Genomic DNA, 19949 nt, shown 5'->3' with positions numbered 1-19949 from the left:
TGAATGCACTGAAACGGGTAATTGCACAGTTTGAATTATACCATCATGGCCCCTTGTAGATAGGTGTATGGCAAACTGCAGCTGGATGGGGCTCAATGCTGTACCAAATGGTACTCATGTTTAGAATGCTATGCCTTCAGAATGCTTGTAATCAGGGATGCACCAAAATTTCAGTTTCAGCAGAAAACACCCGTCGGCCGATATGAAAAAAAGCAGCTATACAGGTGCTGAAAAAACCCTGCCCCTTGGCGCCGCCTGTCCGCTGTTGCTGCCGCCCCTTGGCACCGCCTGTCCGCTGTTGCTGCCGCCCCTTGCCGCCGCCTGTCCGCTGTTGCCGCCGCCTGTCCGCTGTTGCCGCCGCCTGTCCGCTGTTGCCGCCGCCCCTTGTCGCCGCTGCCTGTCCGCTGTTGCCTGCTGCTGCCGCAACCGGCTGCCGCTAGTTCTCAGCCTTACCTGGCACTGGGCATAGAGATTAGTAAAGGAAAGTTGGCCTCCACTCATCTCTATGCCCTTGGAGGAGCGGAGCGATGGCACTTCCGGTTCAGTCCATTTATTTATTTTTTATTAAGCACTAGATCAATTCTTTATTTTTTTGATCCAATGCTTTGCATTGTAGAGGAGAGATGTGGGGTCTTAGTGATTGACCCCTTATCTCTCCATAAAGAGCACCTGTCACTAATTTTTATCACAAGGGATGCATGCATTTCTTGTGATAAGAATAAAAGTGATTAAAACTTTTTTTTTTTTTAAAGGGACAGTGCAAAAAAAAAAAAAAAAAAATTCAATACATTTAAAAAAAAAAGTTTAAAGTGCCCCTGTCCCCCCGTGCTCGCAAGTAGTGATGAACGCATACATAGGCATGCCCACATATGTAAATGGTGTTCAAACCACACACGTGAGGTATCGCCATGAACATCAAAGCAACAGCAATAATTCTTGCACTAGACCTCGTCTGTAACTTTACACTGCTAACCTGTAGAAATTTTTAAAGCATCACCCATAGAGATTTTTAAGTACTGCAGTTTCATGCCATTCCACGAGTGTGTGCAATTTTAAAGCGTGACATGTTGGGTATCTATTTACTCGCCGTAACATCCTCTTTCATATTTTACAAAAAAATTGCAGTGTATATTTTTTTTTAATCAAAGTATTTTTTTCCAAAAAATATATATTCATTTTTAAAAACTGCGCATTTCGGTTTTCGGTCAAGTGCATTTTGAATTTTTGTTTTTGTTTTCAGAACCAGAATTTTCATTTCGGTGCACCACTACTTGTAATGCAGGTCTTCTCCAGACTACGGGGCTGCATAAAGCATATCCCAAAGGAACACATATCAGATGTCCTTGTGTGCAAGGGGACTTAAAATCATTACATGCATTTATGTGTTTTGAAATGTCCTAAAAGAGCAGTGTTGTCAGTGCCAGTATACGTTAAGCTGGGTAGTTTGGCTGGAACTGTCCAACTTTCAGCCCATGTGTACAGCTCCCTCTCTGACCGAAGCCGGTCTCGCTACTGGCTTCTTTCGAATGAGAAAGCTGGAAAATCAGCATCCGATCGGCTAATGGCTAACAGTGCTGGTACAAGTGTGTCCCCCTGTCAGAACACAATAGCTCATAGCGGAAGATCGCCACACTAACATCACTTAGACGGTTTCTTTTTCTTCAATCTGCTGGGTTAAATGGCAAAGAAAACTCTACGTGTGTACCCAACATTAGTTCCTAGTGTTTATTCTTTCTTTTTCCCTTTCTATTAGTGGTGCACCGAAATGAATTTCTGGTGCTGAAAACGAAAATTCAAAATGCACTTGGCCAAAAACTGAAATGCGCAGTCTTTAAAACCCTTTGAGGACCATAAGATTACAGAACGCCAAAAGAATCAATTTTTTGTTTTTAAAGTTCGTACACTTCAGTTGCTGTAACTAAGCCATTTCATGAAATAATTGGCAAAAAGATCCATTTGTTAAGAACTAATATTTTGACTCAAACCACAAAAAAAAAAGTATTTTAAGTTCTTAATCAGATGATACAGGCAATTAAAAACATGGGACAAATATGTTCCTTGGTCCTCAAAGGGTTAAAAATGAGTATATTTTTGGGAAAAAAATACATTTTGATTAAAAAAACAATATATACCCCAATTTTTTGGTAAAATATGAAAGAGGATGTTACGGAGAGTAAATAGATACCCAACATGTCACACTTTAAAATTACGCACGCTCGTGGAATGGCTTGAAACTGCAGTACTTAAAAATCTTCATGGGTGATACTTTAAAAATTTCTACAGGTTAGCAGTGTAAAGTTACAGAGGAAGTCTAGTGCCAGAATTATTGCTCTTGCTCTGACGTTCGTGGTGATACCTCACGTGTGTGGTTTGAACAGCATTTACATATGTGGGCATGGCCTACGTATGTTTTCACCACTATGTGCGAGCACGGGGGGACAGGGCACTGTAAACTTTTTTTTTTTTTTTTTTTTTTTTTTTTTTTTTTTTTTTTTTTTTTTTTTGCACTGCCTCCTTTTTAAAAAAAAAAAAAAAAAAAAAATTTAATCACTTTTATTCTTATCACAAGAAATGCATGCATCCCTAGTGATAGAAATAATTAGTGACAGGTCCTTTTTATGGAGAGATATGGGGTCAATAGGACCCCCATCTCTCCTCTTCAATGTAAAGAACTGGATCAGAAAAATAGCATTGATCTAGTGCTTTAAAAAAAAAATGTCCAAAACCAGAAGTGACATCGCTCCGGTCCTCCAAGGGCATAGAGATAAGTGGAGGCCATCTTTCCTTCACTCATCTCTATGCCCAGTGCCGGGATTGTTCGATGGTTTCTCAGGTAAGGCTGAGAACTACCAAGCGGTGGCGGCGGCGAGGGGCGGGGTCTTTCTTCGGCACCTGTATCGGTGTTTTTTTTTTTTCCCCCCCATAATGGCCGAAAGGGGTGTTTTCGGCCTAGACGTTTCGGCAACTGAAATTTCGGTGTATCCCTACTTTCTTTTTGCTGGACATTATATTTAGGATAGTGAAAAGTTATTGTAATTCTGGCTGATTCTAACAGTGGCTAGCCCTGCTGACCCCTCAAAAGTTGATTTTACTCATTTGATTTGTCAAAGGCTGAAATTTTTTGGTCAAACAGTGCTTGCCACCATTTAGCTGCAGGCAGTCTTGGGGGGTTCTGACAGGATCCAGTGCTTGGTGGGGGGATTCCTCCATCATGCTGTTTGGATGGAGGAATCTATTGTTGGTGTATGACCAGATTAATACTAGTTTTAGCCTGCTCATTAGAGCCAGCTGTGGTAAATATACTGGAAATAACCAGCTGTATGGTTGGGGAACAAAAAATCGAATCCGCTCTGAGACAGAGAAGATGTATATTCTATTAGAGGTTGAATCTGGTACATACTATCAGACTCTGAGATCAACATTTTTATTTAAAGAAAAAAAAAATTAAGACCTAAAATGCTATTTTGCAAATTTTCAGACTGGACAGTAATATAATATTATGCATGACAGACTGCCTTGATACAAGGTACCTGCTGTCACTTATGCTGGCCATACACAAACAAAATTTTCCTTAGAAAATTGAATGAATGCTTTTACAACAAAAATTTTCCAATTGTTAGTGGGGTCAAATTGACATTCCTTTACGACCACAGTGTTGGGAAAATTCGAAGGAGCAGATTAGAAGATTCTTCTCAGTCAGATGAATGTTTGGATAGTGTATGTGGGTTTCCGTTCAGAAATCACATTCATTTTAAAATTGAATGTTAAAGTGCTTCTAAAAGCTCAAGGTTTTTTACCTTCATGCATTCTATGCATGAAGGTAAAAAACCTGCTGTGTGCAGCATCCCCCCCAGCACCCCTAATACTCACCTAAGCCCCCTCTGGATCCAGCGAGGTGCACTGGAGTCTCGCTATCCTGGGACTCATTGGCTGGGAGAGGAGCGGGTGCCATTGGCTCCCTCTGTTGTCAGTCACAGCCAGTGAACCAATGAGAAGAGAGAGGGGGCGGGCCCGAGCCGCAGCTCCATGTGTGAATGGACAGCAGGTGCCCCCATAGCAAACTGCTTGCTGTGGGGGCACCCGACAGGAAAGAGGAGCCAGGAGAGCCTGTGGGGGACCTGAGAAGAGGAGGATCCAGGCTGCTGTGTGCAAAACCACTGCGCACAGCAGGTCAGTATAGACATGTTATTTTTTGTTACAATAAAAAAAAAAAATAAACCTTTTAGAATCACTTTAAAAGCAAGTGAAACTTTTGAACGACGTTTGTCCATTTATCAAAAGTACAAAGAATTTTTGCACAAATTCTCCAAAAATCAATACGTATCTAGTATTAGACATTTAGTAGTAGCAGCAACATGCTTTTTTATCACTTGTCATGTTGGGGCAAAAAACAATAAAAAAATTGCCCTTTTATAGTACAAAAACAGCAGGTAATCACTACAATAAGGGGTTAATTTATACTGTGAAACAGTGAAAGTAATAATGTAAAATATATATATGAATATATCTCAGGTAGGATGTACAAGGTATTTTAACTGGAAATCAGTCATGAAGCTATATGAAGGGTGGGGGAGGGGTTATAAATCTTTTATTTTAAAGTAGTACTAAAGGCTGAGACTTTTTTGCATGGATATAATACATTTTAAATATAATGCACAATACTAGTAAATACTGCTTTACATTCGATTGTAATTCTTTATATTACCTCCAGCTTCTCTGGGTTCATATGCTGATCATCCCTGCACAGAGCTCTTAAAGTGTTTGTAAACCTTGGATTTTTTTTTTTCTAAGCTACAATCTTGACATATTTGCCTGCTCTGTGCAATGGTTTTGCACAGAGCAACCCCAATTCTTTTCTGAGGAAAGCATGCTTGATATATTCACCGTGGAACCTGAGGGGTTAATCTTCTGCGTTGTGTAAAGGCCTTTTGACCCTTTCCTCTCTGCCCCTCCTCTTGTTCAAATGTCTGTCTTATCTCCTGATAAGACAGACTAAACCTTAGTCACATGCACTTGCTCAGTTTAGTGTGTAATTGCTAGTGTTTTTTTTTTTTTCTGTTTTTTTTTTTGGAGAGTGCATGTGTTCAGTATAGGGCTAATCAGCACTGTTCAGACAGAGAATCAAAGGTCCTGCACCCTTGTAGAGCAGAAAGAAAACTCCTCCAAGCTTTAACTAGTGCTCTGCTGAAGTCACAGGACTGCTCTAACTGCTGATGAGAAAAGGAATTTAGCAGGTTGTTTACTAAAATAACTGCACTTCCATGTTCTGTGTACTGTGGGAGACCAGATATAGTGAATGCAGGGTCCTGGGTTTAGTAACGCTTTAAAAAAAAATTTATTGGCCAATAACATTTTGTTTTATGTTTTACTTTCTAGATTACCTGGATAATGGGAACAACAAAATGGCAATTCAGCAAGCCGAGAAACTGTTGAAAAAACATAAAGACCTGCACTGTGCCAAGGTATTACCATTGGTGTACTTACATGCCTTGTTAACATGGGCTCCAGCATGTATATGACCAGGTTGTACAGTAAGCTTTGAGCAACTTTGTTGAAGCCTTTGAAGCACCCTTCAGCTCCAGTTTTAACCACTTGCCCTCCAGAGGATTTACCCCCCCCCCCCCCATCCTGACCAGGCCATTTTTTTTTTGCGATATAGCTCTACGTTACTTTGACAATTGCACAGTCATGCATACATGAATTAAATTTACATCCTTTTTTTCCCCACAAATAGAGCTTTCTTTCGGTGGTATTTGATCACCTGTGCGTTTATTTTTAGAGCTATAAACAAAAAAAGACCGACCATTTTGCAAAAAAAAAATTTTTGGACTTTTTGCTATAAAACCTGTCTAGTAAAAAAAAAAAAACAAATTTCGTCATAAATTTAGGCCAAAATGTATTCTACATGTATTTGCTAAAAAAAGAAAACCCAATACATGTAAATTATTTGGTGTACATGAAAGTTATAGCAGCTACAAATGGATATGTGTATATATATATATATATATATATATATATATATATATTATACATACATACATACAGTGGCGATTAGCGGGGCTGTGGTGTGCATTCTGACACTGGGGGGGAACTAACTGCCACTGACATCCCAATGACACTAATAGAAGTACTGACATTGTACTAATGACTATGGGCAGGATGGGTTAACATCTAGGGCGATCAAAGGGTTAAATGTGTGCTGTTTTACTAGGGAAACATGCTGCTGTGTATTTCTCTGCTGTGCATAAAAATACACAGCAGCATGTTACTGCTGCCAGGAGAGAAGCCTGTGGTGTTTACACCCAGGTCTCTCCCCTGTCAGTGATATGCGATGATCTCCGGGTGCCGACGGAGTATCGTATCTCCAGCTGGTACCCGGTGTTCGACATCTGTAGCCGCCAATGGTGTTCCCCCCCCCCCCCCCACCTGAAAATGAAAATCGTGTATATATACGTGATTTTTGCGCAGCCCTGCCACCAGTGGTGTATTTAGGTTTTGTTCTGTCCTAGTCCTGCATAGTAACATGTAGTGCTACAACTAACAATCATTTGCATGATCAATTAGTTGGACGATTATTGTTTTGATTACTCGGATAAAAAAACTCAGTGTGCTTTAATATGTAAAGTTTTTTTTAAAAGACAGTTTTATTCTTGAATATCTATATGCAGTGGTAATATAAATAACTAGCTATATAGTTAGGAAACAAAATATCTAATCCAATCTGAGAGTAATACAGGAGATAGATTTATTTTAGGGCTGAAACAACTAAACAACATAATCGATTATGAAAATAGTTTTCAGCTATTTTGACTTGTATTCCTAGTGTGGTCCGTTTTCAAATCGGAAAGCGGAGGACTGGCAGGAACAAAAGTTATTTCACATGAAGGAAGTAATACAAAGAGATCAGGATACCTGGTACACAGGTAGCCAGGTCTCCAGGCTGACTCTGCTGTCTGGGTGGCTGTGGAAATCTCATGACTGGTTGGACATCGTTACAGATTCTTAGTGAAACATCTCCTGTATAATGTATATATATTTCAACTGTGCATTTAGTTTGCGCTCATTTTGAGATTTAAATATTATGTAAACCTAACATTTCATATTGCTGATATGTGCCTGCTGTACCATGTACTTGTATGGAAAAGTATCCTGTTCTCTTTGTGTTACTTCCCTGGTGTTCCTGCCAGTCCCTCTGCTTTCTTGTTAAAAACGGGACTACACTAAGCATGAGAGCATAGCGTGGGCAGTTCTCTAGCTGTATCGCAAACTCAGCCTGCTCTCCTCCAATAATCAGACTTGTCCTGACACCTCCCCTTGCACAGCCATTCACTGGGAAGATCAGTGTGCTGGTCTTTCTTCTTCTCTAGCTTTTATGCAGCTGAGAACAGGGTATGCAATAATTTTTAAAAAGAATTTAAAAAAAAAGGGGGGGCGGTAGTTATAATTTTTTTTATATATTTATGCACAATGTTTTGCCTTTTTTTTTTCTATTTTAAACTGAATGGGTTGTTTTACAAGGTGAGGATTTGTTTACGCATACTTTAGAAACTTTTCCAGCTTCAGATTCTTTGGAATCAGTAGAGTCACCTAATATCTGCAACATATCTCCTAGGTTCTCAAAGCAATTGGGTTACAGCGAACTGGGAAGCAAGATGAAGCGTTTGTGCTGGCCCAAGAGGTAGCAGCTCTCGAGCCCACCGATGACAACTCCTTGCAAGCACTCACCATCTTATACAGGGAAATGCACAGACGTAAGTGTATTTTTTTTATTTTTTTTTACACAAATTACTAGTTAACAGAATCAGAAAAAGGGAAACAATTGGAAAATCAGTGCAGCAGTATTATTAGCCACTACTTGGCTAAGGATACTTTGTAGCTGGATTCCCTCTTCCTTCTGAAGAGTGTTTAAACACAGTACAGGTTTCTGTTCACTCGCTGCCAGGAAAGCAGAGAGATTGATTTTATTATTTTTTTTCTTCTTTATATCAGTGGAGGTTTTTGGCAACACCGCTTTACTAGATGTTCACTGTGAGGTGAGGGTGATCACCAGCTCGGATCCAGGATGTCTGCAGTTTATGCTGAAGTCTTGGCCCTTTTTAACTACTTGCCAACCACAGATAGCCGAATGATGGCTACACTGCAGCCGGCCAGTTCTGGTAGCGCATCATATGACGTCCTCCCAGAACGTGCTCTCCTGTGCGCCCCCGGCGATCTCCATGATCGCTGTGTCCTAGGGACACAGCTGATCACGTGATGTGGTAAAAGACCAATCACAGCGGCCTTTTACGACGTGATCAGCCGTGTCCAATGACACGCTGGTCACCGGGAAATGCAATTGCCGGTTCTCGGCAATCTCGAGAACCGGCAACTGCCGGTTCTCGAGAACCGGCAGTTGTCAGAACAGGGATCAGCACCGATCATCAGGACACTGATGATCAGTGCCCTGATGATCTGTGCCCAGCAGTGCGCCCACCTGTGCCACCCAGCTGTGCCCACCAGTGCTGCCACAGTGCCGCCAGTCAGTGCCGCCTATTAGTGCCCATCAGTGCTGCCTCAACGCACATCAGTGAAGGACAAAAATTACCTGTTTGAAAAATTTTATAATAGAAACAAAGAAACTTTTTTTTTTCTTCTATTTTTTTTGCACTTTTTTTGTTTACAGCGCAAAAAGTAAAACACCCAGCGGCAATTAAATACCACCAAAAGAAAGCTCTATTTGTGAGGAAAAAAAAGATAAAAATTTCATATGGGTACAATCTTGCATGACCGTGCAATTGTCACTAAAAGTGCGACAGCGCTGTAAGCTGAAAATTGGCCTGGTAAAGAAGGGGGTATAAGTGCCCGGTAGGCAAGTGGGTAAAAAAAAAAGGAATATATGCATTCACTCCCCTTTCACACTATGATTTTGAAGCCCCTTTATTGTTCACAGTGACAAGTGTATGAAAACTATTGCCTGTTAAATCCTATGTAACCGTTCACGCTGCAGGTGCGCTGTTCTTTGAAAAGTCTTGCATGCTGCATCTTTGGCGCAATTTTTTACAAGCACACCAAAAAGGCACCATCTATTGTAAGTCACTGGCAATGCTTAAAACCACATAAGTGTGAAAGGGCTCTTAACAACTTGCCTACCGGGCACTTATACCCCCTTCCTGCCCAGGCCAATTTTCATCTTTCAGCGCTGTCGCACTTTGAATGACAATTGTGCGGTCGTGCAACATTGTACCCATATGAAATTTTAATAATTTTTTTTCACACAAATAGAGCTTTCTTTTAGTGAGCTTTAATCGCCACTGGGTGTTTTATTTTTTGCACTATAAACAAAGAAAAGCAAAAAATGTAAAAAAAAAAAAAGTTTCTTTGTTTCTATTATACAATTTTGCTTACAGGTAATTTTTCTCCTTCACTGATGTGCATTAATGAGGCGGCACTGATAGGCAGCATTGATGGGCACTGATGAGGTGGCGTGGATAGGCTGCACTGATGGGCACCGATAGGCTGCACTGATGAGGTGGCACTGATAGGTAGCATTGATGGGCACTGATGAGGTGGTGTGGATAGGCTGCACTGATGGGCACCGATAGGCTGCACTGATGAGGTGGCACCGATGCTGCTGCACTGACATGCTGCAATGATGGTCACTGATGGGTGGCACTGACTGGCGGTCAGTTCCGATCTCCTCTGTGACAGCTGCCGGTTATATGCAGTACTTTCCTCTTGCTGGGGTAGCGTGAGGAAAGTGCTGCCAATAACTGGCAACTGTATTTACTCTGTGATCTGCTGTGTTATTGGACACAGCTGATCACGTGGTAAAAGGCCGCTGTGATTGGCCTTTTACCTCCTCACGTGATCATCCTTTTTTTCTTTTTTTTTTTTTTCATTTTTTTTTTTTTTTTTGCATGCTAGTCTCATATCGAAAATGAAGATGGTACTAAACATAACAAAATCCTTGTATGATCTGGTATCGTGTGAGAAAAATTTTCATGATTGTCCCTTCGGATATTGTCGTGATAGTCTCTCGAAAGCTATGTACTATTGATCAGATTATCGGGCGATCGGTCCTCGTGTGAAAACTTTCATACTATTTTCTTATTTGTCTGTAGGGCCATTAGGCTAGACACCTGTGCATTTACAGAAATGCTCTACATTAGTTCCTATGGGTTTTGTTCACATCTGTGGAGTTTTTTGGAAAGGTGCAGGGACTTTTTCTATTTTTTTTTTTTACATGCAGCATGGTGTGTTTTTGGCTCCATAGACTTCAATGGAGTTGCATCAAAAATGTATGGAAAATGCATGTACCTGCATTTTATAGATTTTTCTTTTGTGTGTGTGTTTTTCCTGCATGAGAACATACACTTCCCCCTAGCGATATTAACACATCCAAAAATGCATTAAAAATGCTTGAAAACACCAGAAAATCCCATCAACCACAGCCTGCATGGGTGGGAATCTAGCCTAAAGCAAGAACTCTTAATGCTTTTTAGCCACTAGGTGTGAAACATTTTTCTTTAACTTTAGTTAGTGGATTCTCAATGGAAATCTATGATGAATCCCGTGAAGACAAATATTGTCTAAAGAACTGGGCAATAGCTGATATAATAAAGGTTGCTAAAGGTTTTTCTGATTCTGTCAGGGATTTAAATATTTAAATGTACTTCATCATTTTGTATTTTATTTTTGTAGCGGAATTGGTGACTAAACTCTACGAGGCAGCTGTGAGAAAAGTCCCCACCAGTGAAGAGTATCACTCTCATCTTTTCATGGCTTACGCTAGAGTAGGAGAATATAAGAAAATGCAGCAGGTATAGAAATCATTGCATTTTTTTTTTACATCCTTTTCAGTCTACAGAATGTGTTTTGCAAGTTCACTGCATGTTAACTCTTATTAAGATGATTTAAATCTTAGGTCATTTTCCTTAGGAGTAAATATTGTACAGTTAAATAGCTGTAGTTTCACCTGATATCTGTGATGTATTAGTGATAGTTGTACATGTCACGATCGCGGCGTCAGACCCCAGACCTTCTCACCAAACTCGTGACCGAAGGACACCGCGATGTGACGTGCGTAACAATGCCACAGCCAGCTACACCCTACACAGCGATTTTCCAGCTAATGGATTTCAATCTGTGCCTGCAGCCTTGATGCGCTTGTTACTGGGTCGAGTTAATTACGCAACTAACCCTTCACTGCCACCACCCCTTTTTGTACAGAGAAAGGGGAAACTCTCTTTATCAAATATACACTGTAATGGTTGAAGAGTTGTCTGTCCAATACGTTCACCACAGGCCGATTGGGCAGAGGATTAAACAAACACAGTAGCGTTTCTTTAGAGGCAGGAATTCGTTAATTGCAATTAAGCGCTTTAGAAACAGTTTGACTCTTTTAGTAATAAATCTTTCTTTCTGAAAGTGTTAAACAGGTACAATAAAATATTTACAGAAAAAGATGTAACTAAGATATATATATATATATATATAATGTGTGTACAAAGAACCATAGCACAGCAAAGAGATATCAGAGAGGAAGTTAGAGGGTTAAGTTACTTGCCAATTAAGCCTTAGCCGTAAGCAGATCCAAGTTTCAGAGCGAAAGGGTCTCCCCGGGTGGTATTGATGTTACAAATGGGAGATGTCTTCAACTTCCTTTTCAGGCCTGCTAGCCTGTGTTTTAAAGTCCCCCAGCAGGAGGGTGGCTCTGAGTAACTGACCAATACTCTGTTTAGGGAGGGATTGTCAGGCGGACTCTGAATTAGAACCAACATCTTCATAATCCATGATATGAAACATAGGGGACAAACTGACTTGAGGAATGTTCATTTAATTCTGTCACCTAAGTTGCTAGGTTTTATGAGGTTACAATCTCTTTCAATTCCTGGGAAAAGCTGCCTTATCTCTCTGTTACGAGATGAGAGATTATACATGTTCTGGGGCAGCCAGGCTCTCTCTCTCTTGGGGGGCTTTGTAGCTCTGGGCCCCCTGCTGCTCTACCTGCCAGTGACACTTTAAACACACACGCATCTGTCACTGTGCCTCTCAGGAAGGGAGGGAGAATGAGAAATGAGGGACACAACGTATACTCCGTACCAAGATGGAGGTGCCTACAAAATGGTTGAACTGCGTACTTCACTGTGTTTTGCGCAGTTTTTGCGACAGTACACTGTTACACTGATGATTAATGATTCATGTTCTACCTTGTGTTCTTCTGCAGGCTGGAATGGCACTTTATAAAATTGTTCCAAAAAATCCCTATTATTTCTGGTCTGTTATGAGCCTGATCATGCAGGTAAGCAATGTGCATATCTTAGGCCTGCTGTCACTGCAGCGTAAATATGTGGTCTGTGTTAGTATGGAATATTGGATGAATGGCACACTCTATAAGGGTTGCTTTCATATTTTTTGTTTTACTTCATTAACCACTTGCCTGCCGGGCACTTATACCCCCTTCGAGCCCAGGCCAATTTTTAGCTTTCAGCACTGTCGCACTTTGACAATTGCGCGGTCATGCAACATGGTACCCATATGACATTTTTATCTTCTTTTTTCACACAAATAGAGCTTTCTTTTGGTGGTATTTACTTGCCGCTCGGTGTTTTATTTTTTGTGCTATAAACAAAAAAAGAGCAAAAACGTTAAAGAAAAAAAGTTTTTTTCTTTGTTTCTATTATACAATTTTGCCTACAGGTAATTTTTCTCCTTCACTGATGTGTGTTGATGAGGCGGCACCGATAGGTGGCACTGATGAGGTAGCACTGATGATGCTGCACTGATAGGCGGTACTGATGGGCACTGATGAGGTAGCACGGATAGGCAACACTGATGGGCACCGATGAGGTGGCACTGATGCTGCTGCACTGATATGCAACAATATTGGGCACTAACTGGCGGCACTGCTGGGCACTGACTGGCGGCACTGCTCATCAGGGCACTGATGATCGGTGCCAATCTGTCCTCCGTAGGACACAGCTATCACGGAGATCGCCGGGTGCGCGGGAGGGCACATTCTGGGAGGACGTCATATGACGCCCTCCCAGAACTGGCCAGCCACCGTGAAGCTATCATTCGATTATCTGCGGTCGGCAAGTGGTTAAAAAAAACAGCCAATTCAAAACTTGCATTTAGTAAGCATCTGGTTCACACTTGTGCAGCTCTGCGAGCCACGTTTTGCGCAGGCACAGAAGCCCATTCATTTGAATGGACTGCTATGCCTCCTAAAAAGGCAGGGAAAAGTTTCCTGCTTCATATTTGAAATTGCAGCCTGCATGGAAACCGCAAATGCAGGTTTCCAGTGCTTGTGGGTGCCATTAGGATTATTGGCACCTGCACGCATTTTTTTTTTTTTTTTTGTGCGGGTGGTTGCGGCTGCGGGAGCAGGTGCGGACCCGCAGTGGGAACCACCCGCACAAGCGTGAACCAAGCTTCAATGTTATGGGAGAGCCTTGTTTGTCACATTGAAAGATGTGATTTCATATTTAGGTTCCAATTACTTTTTTTGATGCACAAAAGCTCACACAAAGTTAAGGAAAATGAGTGAATTAGAACTGATTGGAGTTAATAGATGTTAAATAGGAACAAATTTTATTTTAAAAAAATGGAATTGGTAGGGTTGCATTGACTGACATAAATTGCAGATTGAAGGTCACACCTCTTCATGTGCATAAAATGAAGTAAACACAGTGTCACAATAATGTTACATTGTTTTTCTAAATGAAGCTGTTGAACAGTGTTATAATCCAGCCTTTTTCAACCAGGGTGCTTTAAGGTTTCTTTAGGGGTGACTTGGCAAAGTGTCTAAAAATTACCCAAAAATTGTATACAAGCCAGCGTGTGGATCAAGTTTACCTTTTAGTTACAAAGGTAAAGCCACAGGTTTTCATTGTGCAGCAATATAACTTTCCAGCCTCTGGAGTCAGAACAATCAATGTCGTCAAGAGTTGACAAGAAGCATCCTTGTTTGTCCCTCCAGGGGACAAAGGGGGCACTCTCCAGCAACACTGGGGTCACATTAGCTGAATGAAAAAGAGCAACTGCGTGGAAAAGAGAAACATTGGAATACTAGTCCTTATCAGTGTGCAAAGGTGTGTTTGCTTTGGGAGAATAAATCGCCTGTAATGTTGGGTGTCCTATGTGTGTGGATGTTGCTGCTCTATGTAAATTGATAAATGTAAATGTTGCATTTTAAAATGAAGTGCCTTGAAATTGTGCAGAATTTTAAAGGTTGTCTTGACTGAAAAAAGTTTGAGAAACACTGTTCAGAAGCTCCATTTTCATGGCAGTAGCTAACTACACATGAACAATGTAAGCAGAATAATTATCAGTTCTGTAGTAAACATTTTTTGGAAATGCCTATAAAACATACATATAAAACATACATATTATATCATTTTTGGAATTCATCAACCTTGCCTGTGTTGAACTGCTTTTTAAACCAGTCCATTTTAAATTCTTTATTTTCTTTAGTCTATTTCAGCTCAAGATAAGAAATTGTCTAAAACAATGTTTTTGCCACTGGCTGAAAGAATGGTTGAGAAGATGGTAAAGGAGGACAAAATAGAAGCAGAGGCTGAGGTATGGTCATTATTTTATTTATTTATTTTTTACAATATTTTTTTTCTAGTATCCTATGGGAGCCAAAAAGAAATCAGATGTGCCTTGTTTCAGTTGTGGCAGCAGTCTGAAGTTTGTAAAAGACATTTCCCAGAATTCTTATCCCCCACTGCTGTAATTGGCTCATTACTTCTAACTTTTTTCATACTATTCCAGTAGTATAGGCAGTTTGCTGTAGGGAATATGGCATCCCTGGAAACGTCATTTCCTGTGAGATATTTGCAATACTTCTGCAAAGTTGTCAAGCATGCAGCATTTCCTGTTTTAACTTTGAGAATGATTGTGTTAGTATAGCCAAGTGTACTCTCTGTGTTTCATATCAATGGATGTGTGTGTTATTTATTACGAGACCCTTACAATGATCTTATTTCGTCCCCTTTTGTCTGATACATATACAATTTTGGTGTGTTTTGTTTTAGTTCAAAAAACGTCCTTTGATCCTTATAGAAATTTTGTCAGCTGACAACTTCCTCTGCTGCACTTACAGAACCCCTCCGCTGTTATGAAGAACAAAAGAGGGGGAGGTTTTCTGTAGTCCTAGGGTGACAGCGCTACTTTGACGTACTTTAAGGTTTGAAGTGTGAGCATTCTTGCCCTACTAAAGGAAGTGTGTTACTGGCAGAATTGGCAAGTGAAAATAAGACAAAAAGCCTTTTAAGCACTTGCAGACCAGCGACAGACCGTTACATCACTGGACATTGAGTGGTTATACTGGCATGATGCCTGCAGCAGCTATAAGACCCCAGACCTCTCATTAAAAAGGACCTGTCACTGCATATTGCTATCACGGGATATTAACATTCCCTGTGATAACAATAAAAGTGAAAAAACCCCAACATTTTTCAAGTGTCCCTGCCCCCAGCTGACATGGAGAATCAAATGCACGCATCGGTCCTGCACACATATGTAAATGGCGATCACACTACATGTGAGGTATCGCCGTGAATGTCCTATCGAGAGCAATAATTCTGGCACCAGATCTCCGGTGTAAATCTAAAGTGGTAACCTGTGAAGGCTTTTAATGCGTCATGCGATGGAAAATAAAATGTACATAGCTTGTTGCCGTTGTATGGGCGTGTGCAATTTTTAAAGCTTGACATGTTATTTATTTACTCAGTGTAGCATCATCTTTTTATATTTTACCAAACAATTGTGTATTAGAATTCATAGAAGACTATTTAAAAAAAAAAAAAAAAAAAAACCAAATACCATGTCACATTAAAAAATTGCAACACCCACTATTTTATTCTCTAGGGCCTCTGCTAAAAAATAAAAATATCATGTTTGTGGGTTCTAAGTAATTTTCTGGAAAAAAAAAATACCGAATTTTTTTTTTTTTTTTCACATTTAAACAAATAAGTGTCAAAAAAAGGACCTGGTCTTAAAGTGGTTAAAAAGCTGAAATATTACATTTTTGTGTTTTTGGACCTTGATATGCTTTAACCTTTTGTAATCATACACTTGTTTTATACTATTTCTGTATTTTGCTGTAGGTTCCATAGTCTCCTTTCTGTCATATCTTCTAGATAATTGTTTTTCAATTGTTATATTATGTACACCTTTTATAAATTCAGATCACATCTGTTTTCAAATTCTAAAAATGTATCTAGTGGAGTGTGCTTTGCGTAATAGTTATACTTTGTGGATACTATAAACTGTTTTTATGAGGTTGAAGCAAACAAGCCAGGGTGATCGCTTCTAGGGCTTCACATAGCACTTGGTGAGAAACACAGTCCTGGACTTTGGAGCATCTTAAGACGTGCTAATCTAGCACACTCATCTAGCAGCAGACACAAATAAGCTGCTTGTGTACAGGTTTACTCCTAAGAAAGAGGCTTACATTAAATGACATCTTTCACCCCATCAGCAATGATATCTGCGTTTAAGTGTTAGAAGTAGTAAGATTATGACTGCTTTAATTGCAGCAAAGTGAAACTGTCTCATTTACTTTTAATGATCTAATAAGTTGTGGCAATTTAATGTTTTCCATGTCGCAATGACCTTTTCATTTATTAAGTCTCAGCAGTGTGATTGCTGTCTGTTGCAGGTTGAACTGTACTACATGATTTTAGAGCGTTTGGGGAAATATGAAGAGGCACTAGAAGTTATCAGGGGAAAGCTCGGAGGTATGTCTCTAATAGGAGTCATTTTTACTTTAACGTAAAATTTAAAGACCTTTGTACAAGATTGCACAATGGGATTGCCTGAGTTTGTACCGTTATGGCTTTGGAAATAGGAGAGGGAAAAATTTATTTGGGAAGCCACACAATCTTTATTGCAGCAAAGAGAGAGAGGTTTATTCGCAATCAACACTACAATAGATTTCAACAAACAGACACTGGAACAATAGTTTCAACCACCCTGCTTCCTTTTATAAAGTTCAAAAAGTGTACAGGTAAGAAATTATCTTGCATTTAGCTCACTAGGAAAAGGAAACGCATCATCTACATAACCAAGTGACCAGCCTGCTTTCCCAGTATACAGGAAAAAGGAAAACCGTGTCCTATCAAGATATATATATATATATATATATATATATATATATATATATATATATATATATATACACAAAGGGAATGATTTACCAAATGAAAATATGCTATCACTTTGCAATGGAATTTCCCCAAGAGCTTAGTGAAGGTGGTGACATTTTTTCTTTGTAAAGCAGACCCAATCATGTGCAAGGAAAATAAAAAAAAAAAACACATTTTTGCTTGTATGTGATTGGATGATGAAAGTCAGTGGAGCTTCACCTCATTCAATAAACTCTAGGAAAACTTCCCTTGAAAAATGTAACTGCCTTGAAAAGTGAACAGTCTATTTGCCTTTAATAAACCGACCACAAAGTAACAAAAAAAATATTGCGAAAAAGCAAAATCAAAAACCTTTGAAAAGAACCAACAAAGAAACTACTTGTACCTCCAATCACATATACAGATAAGTGTTGATCCCTATTTAACCCTTGGGAATGTGGTGAGGAGAGTTTCCTTGATACACCATGTGGTAGATTTACTAAAACTGGTGCACTCAGAATCTGGTGCAAACTGGATAAAATGATAATTTTCAGAAAAAATACACTTTAATGAATTTTAGTGTACTCAGACACTGTATAATACCCAGTTTTGTCATAAAATATATAAGACAATGTTATGCCGAGTAAATGGAATGGACACAAACTATGGTACCTAAAAATTTCAATAAGTGATGCTTTAAAAGGCTTTGCAGGTTACCAGTTTTAGAGTTAAACATTGAATTATTGCTCTCCCTCTGATGTTCGTAATGATGCCATTTACATATTTGTGCAGGACATACATATACTTTTCTTTTTTCTTTTTTTTTTTTTTTTTTATGCTGTCTCTAAAAACTTTTTTTATTATTTTTGCTCAATTTTATTGCTATCCAAAGGGATGAGCAACATCCCTTGTGATGGCATGGGCAGTGAGAGGTAGTCTTTACTGAGTCTAACATACACCAGATCTCTCCTCTGCTGAGATCAGTTTGATTAGATGCTTTACAAACCTGTAACCGCTTCTAAATATAAAAATGGAATTGACAAAATCCTCCTCACTTCTGGTCTCTTACATCAAGAGGGGTGGGCAGATATGTCCTAAGGTATTGAAGTGATTAGCATGCAATGGAGAAGCCCAGCTTGTAACTATTTGACACATTGTGAGGGCATACAGCATTCAAATCAAGTTTACAACTGATGAGGTCTGCTAGCACAATGATACATGGTGAATTAATGCAAACACTGTCCAGCCCCCTCATAAAGAAAATTAGAAGGATTTTTTTTTTTTTTAGCGCTGGGAACATGTAACAAACACACTGTAGATGTTTTCTCAGTTTGGCTGTAAAAATGGAAATACACTTTGTAGTTTCCATCCCTAAGTTCATCTTAGATTGGAAGCAATTTGGCTTCTTTTGTAAAAGTAAAACTGTACCTCTGTCCAACAAGAGTTGGGATATGCCTTTTGCCTCTATGTACCCTCTAGTCTTCTTTTTCTGTACAAGTGTTTACGTTTAAATACATAATAAACTTTATTCTTTAAAAAAGCTACCTTTTGACACCACATGCTTTTGCAGGTGTGTTAATTCATAAAATCTCTTGAAGAACCAGAATATTTCTGGGCAATTGTGCCTTTCAGGATATACAACTGTGTGAAAATGATTTGTCATTCTCAAAACATTTGGCCAAAGTCTTCAGTGTTTTTAGATCCTTTTTGTCAGATGTTACTGTGGTATGGTGAAGTATAATTATAAGCATTTCAAAAGTGTCAAAGGCTTTTATTGAAAATTGCATTAAGCTTATGCAAAATGTCAATATTTTCAGTGTTGACCCTTCTTTTTCAAGACCTCTGCAATTCACCCTGGCATGCTGTCAATTACTTTTTGGTCCACATCCTGACTGATAGCCCATTCTTGCATAATCAATGCTTGGAGCTTGTCAGAATTTGTGGGGTTTTTTTTTTTTTTTTTTGTTCTGTTGTCCTACTTCTTGAGGATTGACAACAAATTCTCAATGGTATTAAGGTCTTGGGAGTTTCTAGGCCATGGACACAAAAAAATACGATGTTTTGTTCCCCGTGCCACTTGCCTTTATGGCAAGGTGCTCCATCATGCTGTCACCAAACTGCGCTTGGATGGTTGGGAGAAGTTGCTCTTGGATGATGGTTTTGTACCATTCTTTATTCAAGGTTGTGTTCTCAGGCAAAATTGTGAGTGAGCCCACTCCCTTGGCTGAGAAGCAACCCCACACATGAAATGTCTCAGGATGCTTTACTGTTGGCATGACACTGAACCGATTGTAGTGCTCGCAGTTTCTTCTCCAGACAAGGTTTTTTTTTCCCGGATGCCCCAATCAATCGGGATTCATCAGAGAAAATTACTTTACCCCAGTCCTCAGCAGTCCAATCCCTGTACCTTTTGCTGAATATCAGCCTGTCCCTGATGTTTTTTCTGGAAAAATGTTGCTTCTTTGCTGCCCTTCTTGACACCAGGCTATCCTCCAAAGCCATCGCCTCATGTTTGCAGACGCATTCACACCTGCCTGCTGCCATTCCTGAGCAAGCTCTGCACAGGTGGCGCCCTGATCCCTCAGCTGAATCGACTTTAGGAGACGGTCCAGGCGCTTCCTGGACTTTCTCTGGTGCCCTGAAGCCTTCTACACAACAATTGAACCTCTTTTCTTCAAGTTATTGATGATCTTATAAATGGTTGATTAAGTGCAATCTTAGTAGCAGCAATATCCTTGCTTGTGAATCATTTTTTGTGCAAAGCAATGATGACTTCACATGTTTCCTTGCAGGTAACCATGGTTAACAGAGGAAGAACAATGATTTCAAGCAGCA

General features: G+C 39.8%; 1 protein-coding gene across 2 annotated transcripts in view; it reads left to right on the top strand.

Annotated features, from left to right (window-relative positions):
- The window catches only part of NAA25 (N-alpha-acetyltransferase 25, NatB auxiliary subunit), a 116421-nt gene that overhangs the window by 23089 nt on the left and 73383 nt on the right, over positions 1–19949 (top strand). For both annotated transcript variants that reach the window (XM_089676933.1, XM_089676942.1), the window contains exons 2-7: positions 5377–5462; positions 7613–7751; positions 10681–10799; positions 12206–12280; positions 14455–14562; positions 16649–16727. In XM_089676933.1, the coding sequence (XP_089533059.1) occupies positions 5377–5462; positions 7613–7751; positions 10681–10799; positions 12206–12280; positions 14455–14562; positions 16649–16727 (606 nt within the window). The remainder of the gene's footprint in view (positions 1–5376; positions 5463–7612; positions 7752–10680; positions 10800–12205; positions 12281–14454; positions 14563–16648; positions 16728–19949) is intronic.

Source organism: Staurois parvus, unplaced genomic scaffold (assembly GCF_062004578.1).
Source record: "Staurois parvus isolate SC_StPar_1 unplaced genomic scaffold, SC_StPar_1.0 ptg000014l, whole genome shotgun sequence".
Classification (NCBI taxonomy): Eukaryota; Metazoa; Chordata; class Amphibia; order Anura; family Ranidae; genus Staurois; species Staurois parvus.
The sequence above is the reverse complement of the archived record's forward strand: the minus strand, read 5'-3'. Positions and strand labels throughout refer to the sequence as shown.